Source organism: Phoenix dactylifera, chromosome 5 (genome assembly GCF_009389715.1).
Source record: "Phoenix dactylifera cultivar Barhee BC4 chromosome 5, palm_55x_up_171113_PBpolish2nd_filt_p, whole genome shotgun sequence".
In the NCBI taxonomy this organism is placed as follows: Eukaryota; Viridiplantae; Streptophyta; class Magnoliopsida; order Arecales; family Arecaceae; genus Phoenix; species Phoenix dactylifera.
The window spans coordinates 8,280,765-8,292,167 of NC_052396.1; the positions used below are offsets into that span (position 1 = coordinate 8,280,765).

At 42.0% G+C, this 11,403-nt stretch overlaps 1 protein-coding gene across 6 annotated transcripts; it reads left to right on the plus strand.

The window, feature by feature from the left end:
* The first annotated feature begins 213 nt into the window (after positions 1–213).
* Positions 214–4,366, plus strand: LOC103710367. 6 transcript variants are annotated; one of them, XM_017843610.3, is made up of 10 exons: positions 214–534; positions 673–746; positions 888–940; positions 1,402–1,466; positions 1,670–1,765; positions 2,080–2,281; positions 2,930–3,074; positions 3,202–3,323; positions 3,655–3,881; positions 4,031–4,366. In XM_017843610.3, the coding sequence occupies exons 6-10, from the start codon at positions 2,084–2,086 to the stop codon at positions 4,083–4,085; spliced, it is 747 nt and encodes a 248-aa protein (XP_017699099.2). In that variant the 5' UTR covers positions 214–534; positions 673–746; positions 888–940; positions 1,402–1,466; positions 1,670–1,765; positions 2,080–2,083; the 3' UTR covers positions 4,086–4,366. The 6 variants fall into 6 exon arrangements, with proteins under 6 accessions (XP_017699099.2, XP_008794274.2, XP_017699098.2 ...); XM_008796052.4 differs by having other exon boundaries at positions 673–742; positions 1,638–1,765; XM_017843609.3 differs by having other exon boundaries at positions 673–742.
* The last annotated feature ends 7,037 nt before the right edge of the window (positions 4,367–11,403 follow it).

Here is an 11,403-nt window from a genome sequence, read left to right on the forward strand (position 1 = left end):
ATCCAGACCCTTCTTTCACTGTCACGCGGGCCCCACAACGTTTCAACAACTGGGTGTGATTTGGTTCCTCTCCCAGCCTCGTGCATGTTTAATTTTAATTTTATTAAGCCAAGATAAGTTTATAGCTTGAGATCGGCTTGAGATCGGCTCCGTCTTTAGCAACGGGCGAAGGCCGTACGTTAAAGCCGGTAACCCCCACTCCCACCTCGTTTAAGCGTTTACTCTCTTGGCAGTTGGACAGCGTTTAGAGTACTCTCTCTCTCTCCTGGTCTCCTCTCGCCCTGAAACCCTTCTCCTTCCTCCTCCCAAAATTCCGAGAAACCCTATCCTTTTCTACCTCAAGTCTTCTTCTTCACTCTCTCCAGTGGTCTCATTTCCTCAGATCTGGTGGTTTTGCGACGGGTTGGAGCACGGAATCCATCTTCTCGCGGCGGAAAACGCCGGTTTTGAGATCTCCGCGGCTTAAAACCCCGCATTCCGAAATTTACCGTCGAGTCATTGCACTGCTTTTCCGAATCGGAGCATTGCGTAATGGTATATCGAATTCAAGAATTTTTGAGATCCGTTTCCTTAAGCTGTTCAAGTTTGGATTCGAATAGATTTCTTTTATTCTATTTTTCTTTACGAGAATTAGGTGAATTTGGAACTAATGGATTTGGTTTTGGATGCTAGAGTTGAGCGAGATCTGTGGGTTTGTGGGATCGGCGAGGTGGAGAGGAGGATTAATTGGATAAGGCTTGTGGTTTGTATGCAACTTTTCTTTGGTTTGGTCGAATGATATTCCTGTCAGATTCCTGAGCAAAGCTTTAATGTGTGTTTGCTTTTTTTTTTCTTTTCTTTTTTGCTTTTTGGATTAAAATTTTCTTTTTTTTCCCTTGATCTGACAGATAAGAGGATTTTCTGGAAGGAATCTGGTCTGGAGAATAGTGAATAAGTGCAGGTGAGAACTTTTCTTTACTTTAGTCACTCACCATTCATTTCTAGCTGGCATGTAGCTTCAAGATGGTCTCTTTCTGGTTCAGATGCAATTTTTATCAGTACATTTGCTGCCAGTATTTTGATTCGATTGCATGCAGTGGAACCTACCATTTCATTGCAATAATTAAAGTTTCATGATTTCTACTTTTGATTTCTGTTAGATCCTTATAGTGAAGTGGATAGTAATTTTAAAAACTGATGTTAACAGTAAATTGAGGATTGCACTGCCAATTCCTGCTAGATCTCAAAGTACTGCTTGATTTACTAAAAGAAAACTTTCTTTATTTTTCTTATTCAATCTAATGGAATTGAAAATTTTATATTAAAAAAGTAGGTAATGGGTTTGCAAACTCTTTCAATTGTTTACTTTCCAAATTCTCTAGCGACACCGAGCATGAGCTTATGAAATTTCTTGTGTCACAGGCGGTAACAGTGGTGTGGATTGGAGTATTTTGAAGCAAATTTGATATAGGGAGGCATATAGTCAGGTAAATTTACTTTTCCTTTTCTTTCAGGATAAAAGTTGTCGGTTTTGGCTTTGATACAGTAGTGGCAGCTTAATTGCTCTCGGATTGGTCGGTCACAATCATCACGCATATAAACAATAATTGTATGGTGGTGGATACTAGTAGTCTTAGATATTTCTTATTCCCATTTAGGATTGAGCCCTGTAGCAATGTCAATTCTGCAGCACCGCACCACTTCATAGCTGTCTTTGACCTGGTTGCCTCAATAATCTGTAAGCCGGGCAGATATTTTGGTGCGGGCCCCTGCACCATATTTGAAGGTAGATTTGCATCTAATTATTGCCTTGATGATTGTGATTTTAGACATTTCTGATCTTCTCACATGCAGGATCACCAAATCTGAATTGGCTAGAAATTTTGTTTCAGTTATTCTTTTGTTAATTATACCGAAAGATTTAATTGGAGCGATGATATGTTTGTTGCAGCAATTTGTATTTTGTGTATTGCTTTGGAAATGGACTTCTTTATTCATGGAATAATGTGTAGCTTTTGGGTACTGTTATTATTAATTGAGTTATTTTGTTCACATCTTTAATATAATCTTGTACTGTATTGATTGGAAATCAATTGATAGGTATATGCAACTAATGGAGGCTGAGTTGTGTTTGTCTCGAGCTCTATCTTCGTCTCGGGAAGAAAGTGGAGATGAAGAGCTCTCAGTACTTCCTAGGCACACCAAAGTCATCGTTACTGGTAACAACAGGACGAAGTCAGTTTTGGTTGGGCTGCAAGGTGTCGTAAAGAAAGCTGTCGGTCTTGGCGGCTGGCATTGGCTGGTAATAGAACTGTTTCTCAGCTGTATTGGCTTGACTTTTTTTAACTTTCTTTAAGCTATTTCTATGTCTTCCATTTATCTTCTTGTGATGAGAGCTGATGAGTCCCTCTGAGTCCTAATCAGAAACTCTTTAGCAGAGTCATGGCAATAATTTGATATTTTTAGCATTGACAAGTAAACTGTTGTCCCAAGAACTTTCTTTGAGGACGCATCCACTAGTATAATTTGCAGAGACAAGTCGGTCATGTAAAACAACTATTCTGGATATTCTGAAAAAAGGCCTTGGTGACTTTATGTCAGATGCTCGCTAATTAGATGATTGTGCTTTTCCACTAATGTTTTTCGGTATTTCTCCTAGAATTCGGCCGCTCAACCCTGTGTAAAAAAAATTGTGCAGGCTTGATTTCAATATTACGTTTCTTAATATACCATCTATGTCAATAACTTGGGAAGAACGGGGAAAAGATTTGTTAGATTATGCTGTAAAAAGAATTTATGTATCTTGTATCATGGTTTGATCCTAACTATCTGTAGTTAGGAGAGCCTTAGGACTCTAGGTTGCTTTAATTTTTTTTTAAATACCTCAGATGTCCGATATTCTGTCCTCTGGTTATAATTTCATGCAAGGCATAATCTTTGCCGATGTCAGGTCCTCAAGAATGGGGTGGAGGTAAAGCTGCAGAGGAATGCCTTGAGTGTTTTAGAAGCTCCAACTGGTAATGAGGATGATGATGACGACTGTGATAACTCTTTCTGCAGCAGCTCTGACATGGGAGAGAAAGATATTGATTATAGTAGGTTTTAAGCTTTGATTGATAATTAATTGTCAGGCTAAGGAGCAATAATTAGACATGTAATTTAAGTAATGAGTAATGAAACCTGTTCGTCGCATGTGTTTAATAAATTATTGCTTGTGGGCAGGTAGCGTAGAGGTCCACAAACCAACAAAGCCCAGGGCTCGGCATACCAGGCCTTGGACATCTTCAGCCAAGTCGAATAACCGTGGCATCTATCGAGACATCCACAGTTACAAGCCTCAGATGGTGAGAAATTATATGAATGATGAATTTGATCGCATGAGTCCTTTATTGTAGTATAGTAGCGTTAGTGATGAGTCATTATCCGTAGCTGGTGCTGTTGTGCAATCATCATAGCCTTGATTGCTTAGCTGAATTACCAGGTTTAGATAAACAAGTCAGCAAAATATGTTGACATGAATATGTATCATCAAATCTCCATCATGTAACGACAGGAACACCTATAGAATCGCATAATGCTAAAGATATCCCCGGTCTTGATTATAAGAGACTTTGTAGATTGGATTGTGTATCGAAAGATTGTGCTTAGTGCTTACACCTCGTAGATTATTGACAGAGGGTGAACTTGGCAAAACTCGGGACTGCCACCTTGTGGAGATATTGGAGGCACTTCAATCTGGTATATTTCAGACCTCCTGGCCCTGTCATAGCGTCTTGTGGAAGATGTGTTTTTTTTTGGCAGAGTAACATCAAGCATGCACAACGGTATTTCAGGCGAGCATCAATCCCAACCCATCGAAGGAACAACTGGTTCATGGTGTGCAGCACCATTTCCTTTCTCAGGTACCATTTGGGCTTTATTTGCTTGCCTTATCAAATAAACTTTTCTCTTTAGCAAAAAAAAAAACTTTTCCCAGTTTCTTTTTTTTCCTTTGTATTTTTGGAACTCTCAAGCATTTATGGTCTTGTTTCTTTTCTCCCAACTGCAAAAGCAATTGGATGAGATGCAGGTTATTGTGGGGTTCATCCACACAGCCAAGAGGTTGAAGACCATTTACTCTTAAGAACAGAACTGGAAGAGTAGTGCAATCCCGATTGCTGTACGCTTGGACCAAGATATGAAATCTAAAGGGAGATCATGTTATAACCACCAAAAAATTAGGGGGAAGATCATGTTTCTTATGCTGATGGCCAGATTTGAAGTTAAGAGCGCTGCAGTCTCATTCACATGTAGCACAGTTGTACTGAGTACTAACCATGCTATATAAGGTTTTGTAGTGTACTATCCTACTATATCTAGAGCTATAATTTGGTGCTCTTCCAAAACAGGTTACAGGATATGATTGATGGTGGGAGAAGGGTCTTTAGAGGGACCGCGGGCTAACTACATAGATATATTGCATGGTCTCGTTCTAGAGGGGTAGGGCAACTATTTCTCTTTCCGGACCTCGAAATCAGCACAAATTTATAAAGTAAAGCGAAGAAGAGGTGGTGGTGGGATGGGGGACAAGCTGTGTGACGGGTTAGGTGGCTGTCTGGTTGGGGTTGGGCAGTGTGCCACGCTTCGTAAAAGGACAGCATCTTGTGTTAATCGTATCGCAATCTTTTCGTAGATTTCGTGACCACACTTCCCCTCATTAGTCAAATGCTCGATGCCAACTTGGTTTAGACCAGCTTAATTTTTGTACAAAAAAAAAATTAAGCAAGCAAGTAGGCTTGAGTTCAATCCATTGCTTTCGGACATTAAATGTTCAATAATTTGTAGGGTCCTTGTGCTGGCAGTTCAAACTCCATCGCCCATCCAAATGATCCTCGTACCGGCAGCAAGATCTTTGATTGCATGCGGTTTCGCGTAATTCTTGTCTAGAATATTTGCATGGTTTGTGTTAGTGCTTTTTTTCGGGATAGTGTTTGGGTGCTTGTATAGGACGTTGAAATTTAAATAATATTTTTGAGCTTTTTTTTTTTTTAATGAGATTCATGATTATTATAAATGGTATTAGGGTAGATTTGTTTTCAGATTCATGTAAATTAGAAATGCTGCAATAAGGATTAAGGATTTATTTGACTATTGGTTGATTGTAGGGTTTGTGATCGGATTTATGGTATTTAATTTTGGATTTGAATGGGTTTAGATTTTGGGCGTTAGAGTTATAAATGGGGGGAATTAGGTTAAGATTTGTTCTGGCATATGTTTTGTTTCATATCCATTGTACACTGGAAGGATTTTAGACTCAGCTAAAAAAAATTTAAGTAATATCTTCGGAGGATGTTTGGATTGTTCCCGTTTGATTCGGTTGCTTCCGAGCAGTCCTAAGGATGCATTCTTCAATCTTATATTTGCTTGGGATAAACTTCTAAATGATGAGATTTATTGTAATGTCCGGGTCCACAACCTACTAGGCCCAATAAGAAGTAGGCCCAGTTAGGGGTTTGGGCCCAAATTTTTTTACTGTGGGCAGTACTATCAGAGTGACAACCGGGAAGAGGTTGCCACCTCATGCTGAGAAGAGAAAGGATAAGGCCACAACTGGCCGACAGGGGAGGGCCACCTCATGCCCCACGTGGCAAGGCCAGACGCAACGGCAGAGCAGGGGGGCACCTGGAAGCTCCCAGAGCTAAGAGGGCAGGGGGATGGGACCTCACTGAGGGGCCCCCAGCCATGCAAAACCTGGAGCCGCCTCAACCCCTGCTGGCAGCCGATTCCGGCGCGCCTGAGATCGGGGGGGGGGGGCTGACAGTCTCGAAGCAAGGAAGGAAGGAGAGGATGGGACCTCTCAGAGGAGGTCTCATCCCTTAAACAAATTATTTAAGTCTCTGCCGGCAATCCCAAGTCACAGACCCCCTAGAACACTGAACGAGAGAGAGAGCCGAAGCCCTGGAGCCGAAGGCGAAGGAGCCTTGAAGCTCCAAGAGGAAGGAGGGATTACAAGGGGGGAGGTACTGCCCGACTGCAACCGGCCAAGGTAAGGAGTATTAGGGTAAGGGTTTAACAAGGATAAAGAAACTCCACTGTGGGGTGCTCTCCCCCTCTGTGTCAACAGTGAAACAGAGGGGAGGAAACCAGCACAGGGGAGGGGGGAAAAGGCCCACAGTCCATGGATCAGGCTGGACTCAAAGGTCGTGCAAGCAGGGCACCGCAGCTTCGGCTACCCTAGGGCTCGGGGGGCAGCCCCGGGCCGCCGGTCAGGCCGATCCGGCAACCGGCGTGGCCACAAGGTCGCCAGCCCCGGCCGGACCACCGCCTCTTCTCCGGCAAGAGGTGGTGGCGCCGGAAGGAAGGACCAAGGAAAAGAAGAGAAAAGAAAAAAAAATTAAAAATGAACTCACCGGACCTTGAAGCTTCATCCTCTCCGGCCATACTCACCGTGGACGAAGCGGGAGGAGGCTCTCGGGTATAGCCCGGACCCCGACCTGTCTCCAAGCCCCCTTTCCCTCTCCGGCATAACTTCGAAGAGGAGGAAGGGCTGGCCTTCCACCGCTACTGCCCGAGGTGGGAACCCCGACCCGGTCGGAGGGCCGGGGAAGTTCCACCCCGGTGGCCGGCAAAAAGGGAAGAAAAGGGGATTAGGGTTTCGGCGGAGACAACAAAGAAAGAAAGAAAGAAAGAGGAGGAAGAGGCCGTAGATCCGGCCGGAGGAGAAGAAGAAGGTCGGAGGACCGGCCAAAATGGCTAGGGCTTCCGGTCGGAACCAAGGAGAGAGAGAGAAGGAGAGGAAAAGAGAGAGAGAAGAGAGGAAGGGGAGATCGGGATGAAAGAGAAGAAGGGAGGAGAGGAAGCTTTGGGAAGGAGAAGAAAAGAAAAAAAGGAGAAGAGAAGAAAAGGAAAGAAAAAGAAAAAAAAAGAAAAAGAAAAGAAAAAAAAAGAAAAGAGAAGAAGAAGAAAAAAAATGAAATGGGTTTAGCCAAATTTGACTAACCCAAGCCCAATTAGACTGGGCTAAGTCTAAATCCGAGCTCAATCAGATTGGGCTAAGTCTAGACGAGCCCAAACTATAAATTGGGTTAAATCCGAGCTAATTTAAGTTAAATTGAAATGGGTTCGAACCCAATTAAGCTGAGTTGGTCTTAGCAGACCTAATTAATTGTGAATCAGGCCCAATTCAAGCCCAATTCAACTGACAGAAGGTCGAATTGACCTTGAGCTAACCCTGACTCAGGCCCAAATGAGCCACATCGACCAAATCAGAGGACCCAATTAGCTAGAAAAGGTTGGACCCAATTATAAACGAGGCCCAATCCTTTAATTAAAAACCCAATCAACCCATGTGGACCTAATCTGGTTTTAAATGGAGCCCCAAAGGCTCTAAATTGGGTAAATTGGACTTGGGCTAGATCCTTGGATGGGATCCAAGCAAGTAAGTTCATAGTATGATGAACTAAGAAATTTTATAATAAATAAATGGGGAATAATGTGATCCCTATGGTGTTGTTTTAAGTGATTAAGGATTTGTCACATAGACTTGAGAAATTTGGAAAGCGAATTGAGGTAAGTAATCTATCTTAATCTTATCGTAGATCTTGTATTACGTTTTATAAGATGAACCAGTGTTTTTCATACAATTTGAATTGTATACATGATTTGTGAAGAAAGTAAGTAATCTATTTTAATCTTATTATGGATCATGTAAGTACTATGTTTATTAAGATTTTAAAGTGTTATTCGTGTATATATTTCATGAATGGGTGTATCTTGTTGTGGACCATGTATGTAAGTAACCTGTTCTAATCCTATTATGGATCATGTTATGTTATTAATATTTCCTAAGCATTTTTTTTAGTATATATGTTTCATGCATGATATGTTACGATGCATAAGTAACTTGCCTAATCTCATAAGCTATGGCCATGTATGCAACATGATTATACTGATATTTTAGTCATGCATGTAAGTTTGTATAGTCTTAGCTAGCCAAGAGGCACTATAATGGGCTCAAAGATGCTACTGATCGAATGCAACTGAACTGGCCTTGCTAGTGGCCGAGAATAACTTCGCTGGCCTTGCTAGTGGCCGAGAATGACTAGCTGGCCCCGCCAGTGGCCGAATGGACTTCGCAGTAGCATCCGAGAGAATGGACCACGGCATGCCGGGGGCACGGTTTCATATGCATACTTTATGAAAATGATATTTGAAGCATGATCATGAGGCTCGTTCCAGAGCCTGGGTATATGAGGCGGGTGTTTCCAAATCCTGCAGATGCGTTTTGGGGAGAAGCAAAATCGGTGAGGGGTTAAGTGCGGCGCATACGCGCGCGTACGGACCCCGGAACCGGCCAACATCTGGCAGGGGAGCCCCGTGTTTCCCCCTCATGTGGGCCCGATAGTCACGTGCCCTGCGCAGGCGGGCCGTGACATTTATGAACGTGCTTGGCATTTACGACGGATTTTTGAATATATTCTTTATGAAATGTTGTATTTTGCTATAACCGCTATCTCCTTTAAATGATGCTAATCGGATGAATTCTTATGTTTGATCCGGTAAGATTATGTATGATTACTTACTGAGCCATGTAGCTCATATCCGTTTATTTACATTTTTCTTTTAGATCGTCACCACTGATAACTGTCAGAGATACTTTAATTTGGTATCAGGGCTTCTTTCTTTTGGGGTAAAATACGTATACTTTTATGTACATAAACTATATAGAAGCTCTGTATTTGGGTACTGACCAGCATGTTGTACTAAGAATGCTTTCTTATATAAAGGTTTGGTTGGTTTGACTACCCTGTTACCCATGTATGAGGCTGTGTGCTATTGTGGGCGGTAGTCGGCAATAACACGGCCGTGTCACTGATCCGGGTCCGGGGCGTGACATTTATTATTATTATGAATAAAATTGGAGTAAATGATGAATTACATTATTAATTTTGGACAAAATTGGAGTACCTATTGAAGTATTGGGAAAAGAAAAACCAAAATCCAAATGATTCCGGTACTGACGTTCGAATTGTCACATGTTTATGTCTGTCTTCCAGCTGAAGAAGGGTGGGTGGAAGAAAAAGCAAGATGGTTTAAAAGGCAAAATTTTGAAAGTCTTATGTTTTAGATCTGTGACCTACGAAAAGAGATGCTTGGAAAAACCATAAACAAGTAATACTTACCTCAAAAGATAAAAAAAAAACCAGAAGCTTGAATCCCTTGCCATAATGCCAACTTGCTTACTCCCCTGTATTGATAGAAGAAACTTGGATTTGATCCTATCATCACTCTAATTTTAACTCAGGCTTCTACTCATCCTGGTTCTTTTAAAAAAAATTGTGGCCCCTCCTAACTTAACACTTCCAAATATATCATGAGTAGAAGGACTAAGTGTTAAAAAAACCTCAAAAGTCTGTTTGGATATTTTTATAGAATTGGGCTGCAAATTCTGTAGAATTCATTGATTGAGCTGTCTATTTAAGTATGGTCCTACATCAATCAAACACCACCCCAGTCCAAATCTTATGGAAAGAAAAAAAATACCTCCATAAGCCGGTCTTGTTTTCCTTGTGCAGCCCAAAGGTTAAGATCTAAGCTGGCTTTGAACAGGCTTTCAGAAAATACAATTTAGATGGCCCAACAGGCCCAATTTCTAAAGAAAATTTAGCTCAATTCTGCATGATTATCCAAGCAGATGCTAAATAGAGTATGAAAATGAACAATGCTACTCTTCAATCAATCATACACACAAAAAAAATCTGCTTCATTCAAAAAAGAAAATGAACAATGCTACAACTATGATTGAACATCCTTTATCTTTGTTCCAAAACTCAATTAACCCACCAATATTTCAAGTAATATTTTAGAGTGTGGCTCTTCATGTGGGATGATTACTTAGGCCAATAGGATGGTTTCTTAAATAGGAGGGCTATGTCTGCTTTGCCGTGGCCATATCATTATTCATTGAGAACAATAGTTGATGCCATGCTCAAAACAAAAAGGATCTCCAAATCTTTTTGCCTACCCCGGCCACTGATCCACCTCTCTCGGAGCAAATCGATAATTGTCTGATAACAGAGGTCATCAACACCATTGCCGGTGGACCTGTCGAGATCCCGAGCACCTTGGGCAACCAGGCTTCTCAAGAGGTTGAAGTTGCTCTGAAGAAATAGCACATGAGAGACGTAATTTCCTTCTCTGACGCCAACCCAGGAGGAGTACAAACTCCTCATGATGACGATATAGTCATTTTTCTTACAATTGCAAAATATCATGGAAAGAGAAACCTTGTTGACGATGAAAGTTCGGCCGACGTGTTATTCTATGATGTTTTCTAATGAATGAAGCTGCATGCTGAACATATCTAGAAAGTCAACACACCCCTGGTTGGCTTCTCAAGAGATTTTGTCCTCATGGAAGGCGTGATCAATCTGCTGTTCACCATGGGACAGGAGCCTCGAAACAACACATCGAGGCTAGACTTCTTGGTGCTTCGGTCCTCTCAGCCTACAATGTGATCTTAGGCTAGCCTGGTCTCAATGCCTTCTGAGCCGTGGTGTCTACTTACTATCTGCTCATCCGATTCCCCACAAGAAGCGAAGTTGGAGAAATTTGAGATGACCAGATTATAGCTCGCGAATGCTATATGGCCATCCTCAAAGAAAAGAGGTTGGTAGAAACTCTACCAATTGAAGGGCCGGACATAAGAAACAAACTTCAAGGAAAGATGGACCTGATCGAGTTGTGCAGATTGGCTTGAGTCTAGATGAAGAGAATGAACCAAAGTGTTCAGCTTTCTTTATGCCAATGCTGATGTCTTCATCAGGTTGGCCATCGATATGCCAGGCATAAGCCCTGAGGTGATGGTTCACAAGCTTAACGTGGATTCGGCTCACCGAATTATATGGAAGAAGAAGAGGAACTTCGTTGTAGAAAGGTAACAAGTCAAACTAAGAAGTTGACAAACTCTTAGAGGTGGGCTTCGTCCGCGAGGTGCCCTACCCTGACTGGCTAGCCAAATTGTGCTTGTCAAAAAGACTAATTGCAAGTGGCGAGTCACCGATTTGAATAAGGCTTGCCCAAAGGATAGCCTTCCACTCTCAAGAATTGATCAGCTTGTGGATGCAACCTCAGAGCATCAATTGCTAACCTTCATAGACGCATTCTCTGGGTACAACCAGATTCAAATGGAGCCCGAGGATGAGAAAAAATAGCCTTTCTCACCAACAAGGGCCTCTACTGCTACAAGATGATGCCCTTTGACTTAAAAAATACAAGGGCAACTTACTAGCACCTTATCAATAAGATCTTCAAGAAGCAGATCGGCCGAAATATGGAGGTGCGTGGATGATATACTCATGAAAATCCGAGCAATGGGGTAGCACTTAGCCAACTTGAAGAAAACTTTTGCGACCCTCAGAAAGTACCAGATGAAGTTCAATCTAA

Excerpts from the sequence above, each read along its gene's own strand:
- LOC103710367 (XM_017843610.3), top strand. The coding sequence starts at position 2,084 with ATGCAACTAATGGAGGCTGAGTTGTGTTTGTCTCGAGCTCTATCTTCG. Across the intron at positions 2,282-2,929 it reads TTGGCGGCTGGCATTGGCTG|GTCCTCAAGAATGGGGTGGA; the intron begins GTAATAGAACTG and ends TGCCGATGTCAG. Across the intron at positions 3,324-3,654 it reads ACAGTTACAAGCCTCAGATG|AGGGTGAACTTGGCAAAACT; the intron begins GTGAGAAATTAT and ends GATTATTGACAG.